This window comes from Amphiura filiformis, chromosome 4 (genome assembly GCF_039555335.1).
Source record: "Amphiura filiformis chromosome 4, Afil_fr2py, whole genome shotgun sequence".
Lineage (NCBI taxonomy): Eukaryota > Metazoa > Echinodermata > Ophiuroidea > Amphilepidida > Amphiuridae > Amphiura > Amphiura filiformis.
Genome location: NC_092631.1, coordinates 19,027,732 through 19,047,311, shown reverse-complemented (window position 1 = coordinate 19,047,311; position 19,580 = coordinate 19,027,732). Strand labels below are relative to the sequence as shown.

At 35.1% G+C, this 19,580-nt stretch overlaps 1 protein-coding gene across 3 annotated transcripts in view; it reads left to right on the top strand.

The window, feature by feature from the left end:
* The window catches only part of LOC140150646 (medium-chain acyl-CoA ligase ACSF2, mitochondrial-like), a 50,929-nt gene extending 34,918 nt beyond the window's left edge, over nucleotides 1-16,011 (top strand). Inside the window, exons 13-18 of one of the 3 annotated variants that reach the window (XM_072172712.1) lie at nucleotides 1,317-1,371; nucleotides 2,044-2,130; nucleotides 4,288-4,340; nucleotides 4,699-4,756; nucleotides 13,965-14,033; nucleotides 14,723-16,011. In XM_072172712.1, coding sequence (XP_072028813.1) covers nucleotides 1,317-1,371; nucleotides 2,044-2,130; nucleotides 4,288-4,340; nucleotides 4,699-4,756; nucleotides 13,965-14,033; nucleotides 14,723-14,779 — 379 coding nt within the window. In that variant the 3' untranslated portion in view covers nucleotides 14,780-16,011. The remainder of the gene's footprint in view (nucleotides 1-1,316; nucleotides 1,372-2,043; nucleotides 2,131-4,287; nucleotides 4,341-4,698; nucleotides 4,757-13,964; nucleotides 14,034-14,722) is intronic. The other 2 variants (XM_072172711.1, XM_072172710.1) reach the window with 2 other exon arrangements.
* The last annotated feature ends 3,569 nt before the right edge of the window (nucleotides 16,012-19,580 follow it).

Below are 19,580 nucleotides of genomic sequence, written 5' to 3'. Positions count from 1 at the left end.
AATATTCGCACTTTTGTGTTTTAGGAAGAATATGTAAACAACAGATAACACCAAAAATTATGAAGAAATTATTTCCAAACCGTGTTAAGTCTGCAACCATTGTGCTTCTCATTTTCAAGAATGCTGGTTAACAATAAGCAGACTATTGTCTCATTTCGTAAACAAAGGCCCACACAGTATTGTTACATTGCGTTTGCTTTATAATCGTTTACCCAACTGAAACTATAATACCAGCTCATTGCTCATTAACATTAATCGCACAGGTAAAACAGAAACATGTGTAGTGTGGATTTAACCAGAGAAGATTGGATTTAATCAGTTGAGCTGTTTTCAATGAGTGTTATCTTGGTTTAATTATAGCTTTTAATGGGGGTGCAAAGGTCGTGGTGAATTCTACTGTAGACATGACTGCATCATGGATTATATCTCAAAATCAATATTCCCGACTTCCGACTCATTTTGCTTCATCGTTTATGCGATATTCAGATTGATTTCTCCCGGAGAGTAGTTCTTCACGCTTTGACCGTGATAGAGTCGTGGTATATTATGATATCATGGTGGTGGTGCTTACACACTGGGTGTGCATTGAGGTTCATTTGCATAATGTTATATAATTTAGCAGAGGAGCAGCGATAATGTTCCGTGACCAAATCAATAAGGTTTGAAAGTGTTCTTAACTTGCCTGAAGGATGCTGAAAAATTTGGCTTGGACTGCCCTCTTCAACATGTTCAAAGTTCTGGCAATTTTGGTAGGGGTCAATTAAGGTTAAACAGGGTAAAAATTGAAAAAAATGTCCCAATCATGTTGAAAAGTATGTTAATTATTATTCATTTGGCCATAAAGGAATCCAAAAATGTATATTTTATATTGGTTCGCCTTATAAGTTTGGTGATGGTCGTTAGGTGCGTATCTCGCGCAACATAGCGTTAATCGTGTAGAGCGTACATACATGTGAATCCATACCCGTTCTCATCTTTTAAATACGGACATTGGTTGGAGAATTCCAAGACTGATGTCCGTATAAAGCAAAAAGCCTGGAGAATGGGTATGGGTGATGAAACTTTTCTATGAAACTTTCTCATCCAAAAGAATGGGAAATACTAATTAATGTGTCAACAACATTTATTTGGATAAGAAAGTTTCATATAAATGAGAACTTTTTCAATTTTCATTGCTTTGTTCAATTGTCATCGCATTTGAAAGAATTCTTATTATAAATTCCCACTGGTGATTACTGAATTTGCTGACAGGTACAAATGGTAAGAAATCGGATTCATTTTAATGTACGTTTTCTATATTGTATTTTAATATACAGAGACCTCGGAATAATGGATAATGATGGATTTTTACGTTGTTTTGGAAGAAAGCAGGTACCAAGGCTGACTTCTTTAACATAAATTAATACCATAAAAACTCGATAGTTAGCATATGCGCTTACTATCGAGAAAACATGTAATAGAACCAAAGTCCGGCGCTTTACCAACTGAGCTAATGGGGTTGAGACACACATTTGCAGGTTTACTTGTTTTTATAACTATGTGTATCGATGATTTGCTCAAAACCCTTTACACTAGTGTAGAACGGGCTCTTTATGTTTGCATGTTTTATAAGCGCGCGATAGTAAGCACATATGCTAACTATCGAGTTTTTACGGTATTCAAATATCTGTTACTCATATATTGTTTTAAAAATAAGTTTTTGTAGAAGCGCATTTTATTTATTTATTTATTTATTTATTTATTTATTTATTTATTTATTTATTTATTTATTTATTTATTTATTTATATATTTATTTATTTATTTATCCTCTTTCTTTCTTTCTTTCTTCCTTTCTTTCTTTCTTTCTTTCTTTCTTTCTTTCTTTCTTTTTCTTTCTTTCTTTCTTTTTCTTTCTTTCTTTCTTTCTTTCTTTCTTTCTTTCTTTCTTTCTTTCTTTCTTTCTTTCTTTCTTTTTCTTTCTTTCTTTCTTTCTTTCTTTCTTTCTTTCTTTTTTCTCTCTATCTTCCTTTCTTTTCGTTCTTTCATCTTGGACTCTTCTGCAGGACGTTATCTCTAAGGAAGGATGTACCTTATTCCCCAAAGAATTGGAGGATGTATTAGATCAGCACAGCGATGTGTCTAAGGCAGTGGTAAGTGTTTTTAGAGCACCACGATGACTTGTTTAAGACAGTGGTAAGTGTATTTTAGAGAGGCTTCTCTATGAGAGTGATAGGTGTATTTTAGAGCAACATCGTGGCGTGTCTAGTCAGTAGTAAGTGCACATTAGATCAGCACGGTTTGTTTCTAGAGCAGTGGTAAGTGCATATGATATTGGTAAGTTTTTTTTTTATAAAATGCTAGAGTGAACAATAGCCTAATGAGGAGTGATACAAAGCAAGAGCACATATACCTAGGCACTATAAATGACAACCACATGGTCCGATCAGTGGTTCACGGTAGCTTCACAGCAGTGGTTCACATCAACAACAATAGTGAAGGGGTACAGTAAAGCATCATACATGTGAAATAAGATGCTTATGCACTCTGCTCTTGAAGTATGGTGCGCCGTTGTCAGATACATATCCGACTACTCCACCTGGTAGGCTATTCCAAACGTGAACTGCAGTGTGGATGAAGGTCCTGCCAGTGGATATGGTTCTAGAAACTGGTACTGTGAAAGCATGGCAAGGCTAGGCAGTAGGTGGGTAGCTCTTCTGACCAGTGTTCGAAATATGCCTCAAAAAGTTACAGGCCAGCCGGGCTTGACCTTAAAATGTTACCGGCCAGCCGGGCAGGCAACAAGATGCTAGTCAGAAAAGTTACCGGCCAGGCCAAAAAGTTACAGGCCAATAGCCGGCTGAACGGCCCTATTTCGAACGCTGCTTCTGACTACAAATGGCTTTGGTAGCAGTGCCTTCATATCTGGTGGGCACGAGCTGGTGTGCATTTTGTAGATGACTGTTGTTGCAATAACTTGACGTCTTTGATGGATAGTTGTGACGTTCAGCTCTGTACTTGCTTTCTCTTCGCTCACACCTATGATTCGAAGGGACTTCATCTGGATAGAGTCTAGTAATCCTAGAGTGGTGGCGCTGGCACTCATGCAAGACAATGAGGCGTAGTCCATCACACTGCGAAATTGAGCCTTGTACACCGTTGCTCTGCCTCTCACATCAAGTTTATTTGCAACTATCCACAGAGCACCCAGCTTCTGTTCTGCTCTGGATGAGATGTAAGAAATGTGCCCTGTCCAGGTCAGCTTGCTATCAACGGTGATCTCCAACTCCTCCTTCTCAGCCAGTTTGGTGGTATAAAACAGAAGATCTAACTGTCATTGCCTTACATTTCGATGGCTCGAAGGTCACCTTCCATCTGTCTGCCCAGATCCTCATTTTCTCCAGGTGTCTGTTTAGGCTAGCCGTAACGGCTTCAGGGTTGTCTCTAGATGTAATCTCTCAAAACAAGGTGGAATCATCTGCGTATAGGTATAGCTGGTTTGCACACTTATCAACCAGGTCATCAATGAAGAACAAACGTGGGCACAACATTGACCCCTGAGGAACTAATGTATTGAAGGAGGGAGTACTTGATAACTGGTCAGATAAGACAACTTTGATTGAACGATCTGTCAGGTAGCTCATAATCCAGGTGAGCAACTTGCCGTTTGCCATGAGTTTCGAGCAATTAAGGCCATTATGAAAGACCTTGTCAAATGCTCCTTTGATGCCCATGGTAATCAGACGCACTTCGTTGGTTCTCTCCAGGGAGTTGGATCAACCTGGAGTCAGAATGGTGAGGATGTCAGCTGTGCTGTCTATCTGATATCAGTTGGTTTCCAAGGAGGTACAATAACTCCATGACCTTGCTGATGATGCAGAGCAGAGAGATGGGGCTGTACATAGATGGATTAGACTTCGAAACTCTCTTGCGAATAGGGATGAGAAGCAAACCTCAAACTGCAGCAGGCAGGCTGAATGGTCTTACAAGTTCTGCACTGCACTCCTTCAGGACTCTTGCAGTGATTCCATCACAAAAGCCCGTATTTTCTCATTGTCCCTGTGAAAATATATTCTGCTGAAAGACGTTCTTATTTTGCAATCTTAATGTGTTTAAAGTGGGTTAATCCACTTAATTCTTCAAAATGAAACTCATTTGTTTTGGGTTTAAGATCAAAAGAGAATGTAATACAGACATCAAATTTCACAGAGACTGTTTCTGGTAGCGTTAGAAACTGATTCCAGCTTCCAATCCAAATTAATTTTCTAACAGTATTAGATAAACTTATAATTGTTGCTATTTTGTAATAGGTTTTTGGTGTGCCAGACAAACGGACATTGGATGAAGTTTGTGCCTGTGTCAAGTGAGTAAAATTCTGCGATTAGAAATAGGCCAATTCATAATTGGATGGGCAGATTTCATTACCTCTTTGCAATGAAGTAGCAGGGTCTTCAAGATAATGCTTATCTGTTCATTTAGTCAACATTATAGTTAGGTACAATTCGGTAGGCTTTAGGTACAGTACGGTAGGCTTGGGTTTCCTACGGTAGGCTAAATTGCAATATTATATTACAAAAGTTTATAGTTGCGACGAATTTTAGCAAATATTATATATATAATTCATCAGGATAAATCCAGTTTGTCTTAATTTCTACTAGCATTATACGAATCATTTTCACGAAGTAGAATTGTTACTAATACCTTCCTGGTTGTCTGTATAGGATGACGTCATCGACTGATACGAGTTCTCAAGATTTGATTGACTATTGCCAAGGAAAGGTAACTGTATATATTTATTTATCTATTTATTTATTTATTCATTTTGCTTGAACTTTCATATTTTTTCCGTATAGTTATGAAAATCCTTCTGATCGGTGTAATTTTTCTTTCTTTTACTGGGCCCGTAATGTCTCCTTCTTTATCATGGTTATACAAAACGCTTTCCCTATTATAGTGGGAAAGCAAAAATGAAATTGGGAGTAGTTCTTGTTCAAATTGGGTTTTTTGGCCACAATAGTTACATGGTTTCATGTATTTGTGGTGTTACCTCCTACCCCGGCCTCCTACAATCTACGAAAAAAGTCCTTGGAACGCTTGGTACACTCTGTCGAAATCCCGTGCAGAATTTTATATGATCATGGAAATGACGTATATTTTGCCTGGAAACAAGCATGACATCTACAGCAATGATTTACCTTCCCTCTCCCCATCAATCAATGTTGGAACACATTGGGAAACCGCTGAAGACATTGGCATTTCTCAACATTGAACGGGGGAGAGGGGGTGAGAGTTTTCGGTTATTTACACGCAAGCGTTCCAAGACATATTTCGTTGATTGTCTCTACCGAATGCAAAATATTTCATATAAATTTCGTTTTTGTGTCATAACTCAAAAACGGAATGTCGTATGGCTTCATATTGCACACGATTTGAGAGTGGATATTTGGCTTTGGAATCATAACAAAATTGTTGAATAAGAAATTGGTTTATTTAGGGAGTGGTCACTGAAACCATCCCCTATGCTAAACTACACACGTTTCGTAATTATGGCTCTAAACTGCTCTAAAATGTCATTTTTGTCCCATAACTTGAAAACAAAATGTTGTATGAGCTTCATATTGCACACGATTTGGAAGTATATAATATTCCTTTGAATCATAATAAAATTGTTGATAAAGAAGTTGGAATATTTAGGGAATGGTCACTGAAAACACCTCCTTTGCTAAATTACACACATTTCGTAATTATGACTCTCTACTGTATGATACTGAGTCAAATCTCGTTTTTGTCTCCTAATTCAAAAAACACTACAAATATAATTTTTAAAGAAATATTACAATGTTTGCAGCATGTTTTCTAAAATGTTTTTGAATTTTATTAAAACGTTCTGTACCCTTTATAATATAACCTAACATGTAAATGTTTTCTGTAAAACTTGCGTTTGCTGAGTATAGGCCTATCCGAACGAATCAGAATGATTATGATGTAACAATTTGAAACAACTCATTTTTGAATATTATTTATCATAAAATACGCTTTTGCGGTGAGAAAAAAAAAAAAACAACAATTAAATACACTTAAAGAAAAATCGACCACCACGGGGACTCGAACCATTCACATCAATCATTAGTCAAAAGATTATGAGTCGAAGGTCTAAGCCGTTGCACCACGCTGTCATTTCGCAATCGAAGTAACCAGTTTTGGTCTTTTGTAGTAGTCAAGTATCGGGGAAAGTGTAAACCTGTATAGTGGAAATGGCAAAGTGCATCAGTTTACCATAATGACAAAATGGACCAAAATCGACATTTTATGGTTTTTAGGCCGCATCGCATGAAGCCTGACGTTCGTTTACCTTGGCTATACCAATTGAGAATGTTTGAATACAAAAGGAATGACAAATTGATCGCATTTATGACATTTGTTAACAGTTTGCCATTTTGAATTGAAATAAATATCTATACGTATATATTAATATCAATGTAGGGAAAACTGCTCAGTATGCACGTTATTCAATGTAGCAGTTTACCATTACAGATTACCATTATGGGTTTACACTTTACACCCCTATTCGTGTTTTAATTGCGTGAATCATTGCTAAATTATGCATTCATTATTTTCTATGCTTTTTTTTCTTTCTTTGTATTAAAAATAACGAAAGAAAGAAAGAAAGAAAGAAAGAAAGAAAGAAAGAAAGAAAGAAAGAAAGAAAAAGGAAAAAAAGAAAAAAAGAAAGAAAGAAGGAAATAAAAATGAATGAATGAATGAATGAATGAATGAATGAATGAACGAACGAAAGACATTTGAAATAAATAAAAACATGAACGTGGAAAAGGGTTGAAGTGACCGCTTATAGGTTCAAATTGCAAGCAGCTTAATCACGAAGCTCACGTAGCCAAGTGGTTAAGGCATAGGTCTTGTAAACATGAGGTCCTGGGTTCGATTCCCAGGCGGTATTACTTTTTCTGTTTCATTTATTATTTGCGACAGTGAACCCGGTAAAAATATTTGTTTATCATAAATACATGAAGTATACATTTTTGATTTATTTTTTCTGTCTTTCTTCCTTCCTTTCTTTCTCTATGTTTGATTAATTAATTTAATTCTTTCTTTCTTTCTTTCCCAAAAGCCCCCAAATGAAATACTTTCCGATTTAAATGTGATCTTATAATAGTCCTACAAACCTCCTCCACCCTACCCCACATACATCCCACGCCCAACACCTCGCACGCACACACCCCCACATTATACACACACCCCACACACAAAAAAAAATATGAAGCACAAATCTGCTGAAGATAGTTGTTACATCATGTCAAAAACAAGTTAATGCTATCTACTGAAGATAGTCGTAGTTTATTATTTACTTCCTTACAATCTTAACGTACATGCGGTTTGAGATTTAATTAAAACTCATTTTTCTGTTTTCTAACGCTCGTTCACCTATCTGACAAGTGCTATGAAGGTGAACTTTAAATATTAATTTTAAAAATAAATTAAACAACTCGGAATCATGCAGCTTAGAGCCGTGATACGATTTCTCGGTTTTGAGATATAGTATAAAAATTTCATTAAATGCGTGTATGCTAGGGTATGGGGTGTTTCAGTGTCCACTCCCTGAACCAACCAATTTCTTTATCAACAATTGTATTATGATTCCTAAGTACATGGTCTGCTTCCAAATCCTGTGCAATATGAAGCTCATACAACATTCTGTTTTTGAGTTATGGGACAAAGACGACATTTTAGAGCATTTTAGAGCTATAATTGCGAAATGTGTGTATTTTAGCATAGGGGTGATTAAAGTGACCACTTTCTAAATAAACCAATTTCTTTATCAACAATTTTGTTATGATTCCAAAAGCATATAATCACTCTCAAATCGTGTGTAATGTAAAGCTCATACGACATTCCGTTTTTTGGTTATGAGACAAAAACGAAATTTAGATGAAATATTTTGCATTCGGCAGAGACATGTCTCTACCAAATGCAAAATATTTCATATAAATTTCGTTTTTGTGTCATAACTCAAAACGGAATGTCGTATGAGCTTCATATTGCACACGATTTGAGAGTGGATATTTGGCTTTGGAATCATAACAAAATTGTTGAATAAGAAATTGGTTTATTTAGGGAGTGGTCACTGAAACCATCCCCTATGCTAAACTACACACGTTTCGTAATTATGGCTCTAAACTGCTCTAAAATGTCATTTTTGTCCCATAACTTGAAAACAAAATGTTGTATGAGCTTCATATTGCACACGATTTGGAAGTATATAATATTCCTTTGAATCATAATAAAATTGTTGATAAAGAAGTTGGAATATTTAGGAATGGTCACTGAAAACACCTCCTTTGCTAAATTACACACATTTCGTAATTATGACTCTCTACTGTATGATACTGAGTCAAATCTCGTTTTTGTCTCCTAATTCAAAAACACTACAAATATAATTGTTAAAGAAATATTACAATGTTTGCAGCATGTTTTCTAAAATGTTTTTGAATTTTATTAAAACGTTCTGTACCCTTTATAATATAACCTAACATGTAAATGTTTTCTGTAAAACTTGCGTTTGCTGAGTATAGGCCTATCCGAACGAATCAGAATGATTATGATGTAACAATTTGAAACAACTCATTTTTGAATATTATTTATCATAAAATACGCTTTTGCGGTGAGAGAAAAAAAAAAAACAACAATTAAATACACTTAAAGAAAAAATCGACCACCACGGGGACTCGAACCATTCACATCAATCATTAGTCAAAAGATTATGAGTCGAAGGTCTAAGCCGTTGCACCACGCTGTCATTTCGCAATCGAAGTAACCAGTTTTGGTCTTTTGTAGTAGTCAAGTATCGGGGAAAGTGTAAACCTGTATAGTGGAAATGGCAAAGTGCATCAGTTTACCATAATGACAAAATGGACCAAAATCGACATTTTATGGTTTTTAGGCCGCATCGCATGAAGCCTGACGTTCGTTTACCTTGGCTATACCAATTGAGAATGTTTGAATACAAAAGGAATGACAAATTGATCGCATTTATGACATTTGTTAACAGTTTGCCATTTTGAATTGAAATAAATATCTATACGTATATATTAATATCAATGTAGGGAAAACTGCTCAGTATGCACGTTATTCAATGTAGCAGTTTACCATTACAGATTACCATTATGGGTTTACACTTTACACCCCTATTCGTGTTTTAATTGCGTGAATCATTGCTAAATTATGCATTCATTATTTTCTATGCTTCTTTTTTCTTTCTTTGTATTAAAAATAACGAAAGAAAGAAAGAAAGAAAGAAAGAAAGAAAGAAAGAAAGAAAGAAAGAAAGAAAGAAAGAAAAAAAAAGAAAAAAAAAAAAAAAGAAAGAAAGAAAAAATGAATGAATGAATGAATGAATGAATGAATGAATGAACGAACGAAAGACATTTGAAATAAATAAAAACATGAACGTGGAAAAGGGTTGAAGTGACCGCTTATAGGTTCAAATTGCAAGCAGCTTAATCACGAAGCTCACGTAGCCAAGTGGTTAAGGCATAGGTCTTGTAAACATGAGGTCCTGGGTTCGATTCCCAGGCGGTATGACTTTTTCTGTTTCATTTATTATTTGCGACAGTGAACCCGGTAAAAATATTTGTTTATCATAAATACATGAAGTATACATTTTTGATTTATTTTTTCTGTCTTTCTTCCTTCCTTTCTTTCTCTATGTTTGATTAATTAATTTAATTCTTTCTTTCTTTCTTTCCCAAAAGCCCCCAAATGAAATACTTTCCGATTTAAATGTGATCTTATAATAGTCCTACAAACCTCCTCCACCCTACCCCACATACATCCCACGCCCAACACCTCGCACGCACACACCCCCACATTATACACACACCCCACACACAAAAAATATGAAGCACAAATCTGCTGAAGATAGTTGTTACATCATGTCAAAAACAAGTTAATGCTATCTACTGAAGATAGTCGTAGTTTATTATTTACTTCCTTACAATCTTAACGTACATGCGGTTTTAGTTTTTAATTAAAACTCATTTTTCTGTTTTCTAACGCTCGTTCACCTATCTGACAAGTGCTATGAAGGTGAACTTTAAATATTAATTTTAAAAATAAATTAAACAACTCGGAATCATGCAGCTTAGAGCCGTGATACGATTTCTCGGTTTTGAGATATAGTATAAAATTTCATTAAATGCGTGTATGCTAGGGTATGGGGTGTTTCAGTGTCCACTCCCTGAACCAACCAATTTCTTTATCAACAATTGTATTATGATTCCTAAGTACATGGTCTGCTTCCAAATCCTGTGCAATATGAAGCTCATACAACATTCTGTTTTTGAGTTATGGGACAAAGACGACATTTTAGAGCATTTTAGAGCTATAATTGCGAAATGTGTGTATTTTAGCATAGGGGTGATTAAAGTGACCACTTTCTAAATAAACCAATTTCTTTATCAACAATTTTGTTATGATTCCAAAGCATATAATCCACTCTCAAATCGTGTGTAATGTAAAGCTCATACGACATTCCGTTTTTTGGTTATGAGACAAAAACGAAATTTAGATGAAATATTTTGCATTCGGCAGAGACAATCTACGAAAAAAGTCCTTGGAACGCTTGGTACACTCTGTCGAAATCCCGTGCAGAATTTTATATGATCATGGAAATGACGTATATTTTGCCTGGAAACAAGCATGACATCTACAGCAATGATTTACCCTTCCCCTCTCCCCATCAATCAATGTTGGAACACATTGGGAAACCGCTGAAGACATTGGCATTTCTCAACATTGAACGGGGGAGAGGGGGTGAGAGTTTTCGGTTATTTACACGCAAGCGTTCCAAGACATATTTCGTTGATTGTCTCTACCGAATGCAAACTATTTCATATAAATTTCGTTTTTGTGTCATAACTCAAAAACGGAATGTCGTATGAGCTTCATATTGCACACGATTTGAGAGTGGATATTTGGCTTTGGAATCATAACAAAATTGTTGAATAAGAAATTGGTTTATTTAGGGAGTGGTCACTGAAACCATCCCCTATGCTAAACTACACACGTTTCGTAATTATGGCTCTAAACTGCTCTAAAATGTCATTTTTGTCCCATAACTTGAAAACAAAATGTTGTATGAGCTTCATATTGCACACGATTTGGAAGTATATAATATTCCTTTGAATCATAATAAAATTGTTGATAAAGAAGTTGGAATATTTAGGAATGGTCACTGAAAACACCTCCTTTGCTAAATTACACACATTTTGTAATTATGACTCTCTACTGTATGATACTGAGTCAAATCTCGTTTTTGTCTCCTAATTCAAAAACACTACAAATATAATTTTTAAAGAAATATTACAATGTTTGCAGCATGTTTTCTAAAATGTTTTTGAATTTTATTAAAACGTTCTGTACCCTTTATAATATAACCTAACATGTAAATGTTTTCTGTAAAACTTGCGTTTGCTGAGTATAGGCCTATCCGAACGAATCAGAATGATTATGATGTAACAATTTGAAACAACTCATTTTTGAATATTATTTATAATAAAATACGCTTTTGCGGTGAGAAAAAAAAAAAAAAACAACAATTAAATACACTTAAAGAAAAAATCGACCACCACGGGGACTCGAACCATTCACATCAATCATTAGTCAAAAGATTATGAGTCGAAGGTCTAAGCCGTTGCACCACGCTGTCATTTCGCAATCGAAGTAACCAGTTTTGGTCTTTTGTAGTAGTCAAGTATCGGGGAAAGTGTAAACCTGTATAGTGGAAATGGCAAAGTGCATCAGTTTACCATAATGACAAAATGGTCCAAAATCGACATTTTATGGTTTTTAGGCCGCATCTCATGAAGCCTGACGTTCGTTTACCTTGGCTATACCAATTGAGAATGTTTGAATACAAAAGGAATGACAAATTGATCGCATTTATGACATTTGTTAACAGTTTGCCATTTTGAATTGAAATAAATATCTATACGTATATATTAATATCAATGTAGGGAAAACTGCTCAGTATGCACGTTATTCAATGTAGCAGTTTACCATTACAGATTACCATTATGGGTTTACACTTTACACCCCCTATTCGTGTTTTAATTGCGTGAATCATTGCTAAATTATGCATTCATTATTTTCTATGCTTCTTTTTTTCTTTCTTTGTATTAAAAATAACGAAAGAAAGAAAGAAAGAAAGAAAGAAAGAAAGAAAGAAAGAAAGAAAGAAAAAAGAAAGAAAAAAGAAAAAAGAAAGAAAGAAGGAAATAAAAATGAATGAATGAATGAATGAATGAATGAATGAATGAACGAACGAAAGACATTTGAAATAAATAAAACATGAACGTGGAAAAGGGTTGAAGTGACCGCTTATAGGTTCAAATTGCAAGCAGCTTAATCACGAAGCTCACGTAGCCAAGTGGTTAAGGCATAGGTCTTGTAAACATGAGGTCCTGGGTTCGATTCCCAGGCGGTATTACTTTTCTGTTTCATTTATTATTTGCGACAGTGAACCCGGTAAAAATATTTGTTTATCATAAATACATGAAGTATACATTTTGATTTATTTTTTCTGTCTTTCTTCCTTCCTTTCTTTCTCTATGTTTGATTAATTAATTTAATTCTTTCTTTCTTTCTTTCCCAAAAGCCCCCAAATGAAATACTTTCCGATTTAAATGTGATCTTATAATAGTCCTACAAACCTCCTCCACCCTACCCCACATACATCCCACGCCCAACACCTCGCACGCACACACCCCCACATTATACACACAAAAAAAACACAAAAATATGAAGCACAAATCTGCTGAAGATAGTTGTTACATCATGTCAAAAACAAGTTAATGCTATCTACTGAAGATAGTCGTAGTTTATTATTTACTTCCTTACAATCTTAACGTACATGCGGTTTTAGTTTTTAATTAAAACTCATTTTTCTGTTTTCTAACGCTCGTTCACCTATCTGACAAGTGCTATGAAGGTGAACTTTAAATATTAATTTTAAAAATAAATTAAACAACTCGGAATCATGCAGCTTAGAGCCGTGATACGATTTCTCGGTTTTGAGATATAGTATAAAAATTTCATTAAATGCGTGTATGCTAGGGTATGGGGTGTTTCAGTGTCCACTCCCTGAACCAACCAATTTCTTTATCAACAATTGTATTATGATTCCTAAGTACATGGTCTGCTTCCAAATCCTGTGCAATATGAAGCTCATACAACATTCTGTTTTTGAGTTATGGGACAAAGACGACATTTTAGAGCATTTTAGAGCTATAATTGCGAAATGTGTGTATTTTAGCATAGGGGGTGATTAAAGTGACCACTTTCTAAATAAACCAATTTCTTTATCAACAATTTTGTTATGATTCCAAAGCATATAATCCACTCTCAAATCGTGTGTAATGTAAAGCTCATACGACATTCCGTTTTTGAGTTATGAGACAAAAACGAAATTTAGATGAAATATTTTGCATTCGGCAGAGACAATCTACGAAAAAAGTCCTTGGAACGCTTGGTACACTCTGTCGAAATCCCGTGCAGAATTTTATATGATCATGGAAATGACGTATATTTTGCCTGGAAACAAGCATGACATCTACAGCAATGATTTACCCTTCCCCTCTCCCCATCAATCAATGTTGGAACACATTGGGAAACCGCTGAAGACATTGGCATTTCTCAACATTGAACGGGGGGAGAGGGGGTGAGAGTTTTCGGTTATTTACACGCAAGCGTTCCAAGACATATTTCGTTGATTGTAGAGTGTGAAACTTGTACTACTTCTGCCCTCGGAGGGTCATTTAATCATAACACACGCACAAAATAGAATTTACTACAGAGACTGTTTATTATTGTAATGCTTTGCCCACCACTGGCACATGTGGCCCTTACCACAACGCGCTAGGAATATTTACAATGTTATAAGATCATGCAAATTTCTTCTTTTAATTCTATTAAGGTATTTGAAGAATTGGTACCTCGGTATGTTTTTATCATCTCAGAAATTCCTACGACACTAACGGGGAAGGTAAGCATTACCAGTTAGTTACACTCTTTAAAGGAAATCTCCGGCAATCACAACATTATGCCTTATATGTAAGAAAAACATTATTATCAAGCACTAATCACGTGGTTTTATCTAAAACATAGTTACCATAAAAATGATTATAAACATTCGTCTCTCGACACGCGATATTCAAAATTTCCGTGCGCCGAAATTGTCGAGTGCAATGGCGTCCCAGTATACAATGAAGGCTGATGACAATTGAGCACACATAACCATTTGTACTTAGACAATTTCGGCGCGGGAATTTTGAATATCGCGTGTTGTGAGCCGACTGTTTTTATTCGTTTTTATGGTCAGTATGAGTTTGTTTTAAATAAAACCACGTGATTCGTGCTTGATAAATATTTTCCTAACATATAAGGCATAATGTTATGATTGCCGGAGACTCCCTTTAAATAAAGTAATTTCTTTTAACATCAATACGCTCGTTTTAAATGAAAGAAAGTTTTTGAAAATTGAGACTTAAATCTGGAATGTTGGTGGTGCTGGTGCCATAGTGCTGCTGTTGCCTCCGCTTCCACTGATGGTTATTTTGAGGATGAATAATGTATGTGGCTAGTGCTATTGATGATAATAATGATGATGAGTCGATGATAACGTGGAGGAGTATCATGTATTTAATAAACTTCTCTCAAATTTATACTTTCTAGTTTCATCGCAAAAAACTTCGAGACTGGGCCATTGAGCAGCTCAAACGTGAATCCTGAAGTGACGTGACTCCGTAATATTCACTTATCATCGTTATGGAATTTCATTGGAGTAGTTCCCCGGAATGATGCACTTTTATTGAGGCTTTTACTTGCTAAAGTCATTTGTCACCATTTATTTTGTATGATTAAATCTACAGCATCTACAAACACAACACGTTTGTCGGGTTATAGAAAGGGTATAAAACGTTTTTTTATAACTTTCAAAAACATTTGAAACCTTACTGCAAAACATTCTAATAGGGTTGACAAAATAAAATATTTTACAAAACTGTTGACAAAAATATTTTACAATAACATTTTGATTGTAAAAATGTTGTAGTATTTTTCATATAAAAACTTTTATAACCATTTTATATATTACCCTTATCGTTTTTATGATCTTATATTTTATAACATGATATTTAAATGTCATTTAAACCTTTTGACAACAGCTGAAGTTCAAGTGGACTTTTTATTAAAACCATTTGTTATTTGAGATTTGTCCATGTTAAATTTGACCATTTCATGACAAAATCGCACCAGATTCTTAGTTGATTATATGGTGTAAGGTTTCGTCACAGGTTCGTAACAAACTTTGGACAAAACGCGTCTGTGTAACTGGTTGTTCATTGTTCAGTGATAGATGCAAGCAAAAAATGATCTTTATTATACAACATAATAGATTATCATATGAGAGCTAAAGGAGATAAAAATATTTTAAAGTTTAATGCTTGTGTACACTGTAAGATATACAATTGTTTGAATTAAAATCAATTTTTTAGGTGCAAGCATTTATGCTTTTGTATTAAAAATTAGTAGCCCTTAGCTGCTGCGGCAAGGCGTCATTTCCTTTATGAATGTTGTTTTTGAGTGAACTATGATTTTTAGGGAAACAGCGGCAGCGCGTATGAAAATATTTTAAGTGAAGCTCATTTACAGAATAATAGCAGGAAAATAACTATTACAATTCGGTAAATAAAAGGAAACTATTGCATAGTGGTATATAATATCTATGATCTGAATTTAAATTTGTCAGTATCCTTCGCGGCATGTAGGCATGTCCGTACTATTAATATGATAAAATTTTAATACAGTAACCTGGTATTATAACTATTAATAGGAAATTGGTAATACACTCTTAGAAAAAAATTCAAACCCTCTCGATCTCCCAAAATGGTTCTCGAAAGAACCCTTTCCCGACACATGGTCCTAATAGGAACCAAAAAGGTTCTAACAGCTTTTTTTTGGTTCTGTAAGGAACCACCCTTTTTAGGTTCTGTAGAGAACCCTTTAAATTTTTTTTCTTTCAGAATAGAACCAAAAAGGTTTGTAGAACCAACAAAGCTGAACAATTTGAAGGGTTTGAGAACCTTTTTAGCTTATATAGAGAACCCTTTAATATGATTTCTTGACAAAAAATCATTTTAAAGGTTCTGGGTAGAATCAATTCTATAGTAATAAAACTGGTATTACTCTTAGAAAAAAGTTCGGCTTAGAACCTTTTTGTCCTGTATACGGAACCCTCTCGAAAGAACCCTTTATATATGGTTCTAATAGGAACCAAAAAGTTTCTAACAGCTTTTTGGTTCTGTAAAGAACCACCCTTTTAGGTTCTGCAGAGAACCCTTTAAAACTGTATTATCAGAAATTGTGATCAAAAGCTAACATTATTATCTAAATGTACAGACAAACCGGCCAAAGCTGTAGTAAGACCCAGATCAAAATTTCGTATATATTTTTCTTATCAAAATGATTGGTATTCATCAGTTTTCAGTAGGCCTAATTATGGACAAGACTGCCTCAAAACCCAACATGAGACCCATGTCCAATATTACATCTTGGGCGTCTAAGATTGCATCTTGGACGTCTAAGACTGTATCTTGGACGTTTAAGATTGCACCTTGGATGTCCAAGATAAGGCGTATTATTGGCGTCTTTAGAAGGCATCCGCCATCCTCAGCCGGCATCGCTCAGTCGGCATTCTACTCCGGGTAAACCGGGTAATTTTCATCAATTTTAATTAAAATAAAGGTAATTTGCATTTTTAAATTGTCAAAAACCGTTGGAAATTGTTTCGTTATTTAAATTATTTAATGAAGCGCCTAAAGTCAGGTTTGGTGGTAAAGTTGATTGCATCGACAGCTAAACCCTCCTTTATAGATTTCAGACCCACACAAGCACACATTTGTGATACGTGAGAACAATGGTAGCACTTTACACATGACTGGCCTTACACATGACTGTATTGTGGTCACTTGTGATACTCGCCTGTTGTGTAGAGCGTTAATATGATGCCGGATCGGCAATTTAATGGCGGAACCCCTTTGTTCGAAACAATGGTACCACTTTTATGAATAGCATGTCGCAATCTCTAATCGGCATCAAACGAACAAAGCATTACATAATCTATTGCTACTCTATGACTATTGAAAGCTCTTTGGGTACATAGGTCTTCCTATTCATCGTACTAATCTACCATTGTATTGAAACGGGGTCATATACCGTACGTTCGCTTGAATATCACTACTGGAAATTGGCTTCTATTGTATTTGTTTTCGATCATGGCATATCTAGCCATCATTGATACTTCAGCTGTCCTTATCTGTGCAACTGCATTTTTGCTCCTATTTTGGTGGCTACGTAGCCTTAAGGATCTACCACCAGGACCATGGGCATGAAGCAATTCTCGCTATTCGCAATAAGGGCGCCGCCAGCGGTTTGCGATGTAATCGTGATGTATCATGGGAAAATCGTGTATCATGTATCCAAGTCATGGGATAAAGGTCGACATTTTTAGTTTGTCAATATAACGGTATTACACGCAAATCGATAGAGAAAAAATTAAATGTGCAAATTTCTAATCTCATTATTATGTAAAATCTCGATTTGTGTGTAACACTTTTATTTTGACAAACTAAAAAAATATTGTCACGTGTTCCTATGTAATAGCATGGTAATATTCGTATTGCGCGGACTTGATGTCGACCTTTTCCCATGATACATCACGATTACATCGCAAACCGCTGGCGGCGCCCTTATTGCGAATAGCGAGAATTCCTGGAGAGGGCAATCCCTCATTTGCATGTGACGCATTCTTATTTAAATTAGCCATTGTGCTATTGCTTAATATTCATATGTTATGGGGAGCACTTTACACCACCAGGTTGGGCAAGTCATGAATAATTTAGCGTTGTGAAGCCAAATAAACTTATTATTTCCCAGGCTTGAAAAAAATTACAGGCAGAGGTGGGAATCGATCTCGGTACCTCCCGGTTAAAAAGCACAGTGCAAGACCACTAAACCAGCTAAATATCTGTTGTGAGACGTGTAACATTAAATCAGTAATAAAAGAAGTAGATTCTTATTTTGGGCTCAAATTGTAGAAAAGGGGAAATATTTGTCTCTGCTCTAAAGAAAATAAAAATTGAAATGTTTAAACAAAATGTTACGGCTCTATTGAAAAAAAAAAAAGATAATTGAAAAAAAAACAACTTATATTTATTTCACGAGGCGGCATTGTCACAGACGAAAACTGTATAAGCTAAAAACTAGATCCTCACCACTGGACGACGTCGTAGCTCAGTGGTAGAGCATCAGACTGGCGATACAAAGATCGTTGGTTCGAGTCCTCCTGTCAGCAATGTTTATTTTTGTGAATGCAATTCAACGATACCATTTGTTCACATTTTTCTTATTTATTTATTTTTTTATTTCTTTCTTTCTTTATTTGTTTATTTATGTAAATAATTATGCATGTATTTATTTTGTTTAATCACTCACTCACACTCTTTAGAAAAAAGGGCTCTTCACTGTTTCAAAATTCACTGTTTGATGGTTTGATATGTCTATTGATTGAAATTGAAGATCATATAATTTATTCATATTTATTGTTTGTGAATTGATTGATTGGTTAATTAACTGATTGATTGATTTGTTGAGCCGGTGCAAGTGAGTGCGTGAAATGTTAGAGGTGAGTTACTTGAACAAGCCTCAATAATTATAATAAATAAATAAATAAATAAATAAATAAATAAATAAATAAATAAATAAATAAATAAGTAAGTAAATAAATCGCTTTCCACTCTCAGCCTGCCAAAAATATTGTGACCACCCCCTGTTGGACATTCAAATTATTTGGATCCCAAATAATGATTAAATATATCAGATTTGTAGATGTAGGCCTACAGTAAGAAAACTTTTTTTTAAACTAAACCGATATTTTACTCATTATTGACCATGGTAGGCGAAACCGTCATTAGTGATTAAAGAATTTTTGTTCAGAATAAAATTTCCATATCATAAGCGTTTCCGGACCTTAACTGTTATCTCGGGGGTACTCACGTACAAGGTTTTCCACGACAAATCCTTAGACATAGGTCTCTCTTTAAGATTTTCCGTGCTATTTTTCCCCCGGGGGAAAAACATGTTGCTTTTACTATTTTCAAGTACAAATCCTTAGATATGGGTTCTTACTTTCCTGACAATCCTTAGATATGGGTACCTATTTTCGGTAAAATCGTGACCCTGTTTTTTCAATGGGCCTAAACTCCTGTAATATGCATGCACATATTAAATACAGCAAGCTACATTCAAATTATACATGCACGATACAAGTGCTATTCCAGAAACGCTGCACATCAGTGACATCACTTAATTAATATTACCAGCGGTAGTGAATGGCAAGCTTCGAAGGTTGAAAGTGCGCCCGCTTTACTACCTGAGAGCAATCCGGTAGTGGCGTTTCAATTTATTACGTGTTGGGAAATCCACAAGATCAAATAGAACGGTGAGTGATGATTATTTACTTGTTTTTAAAAAC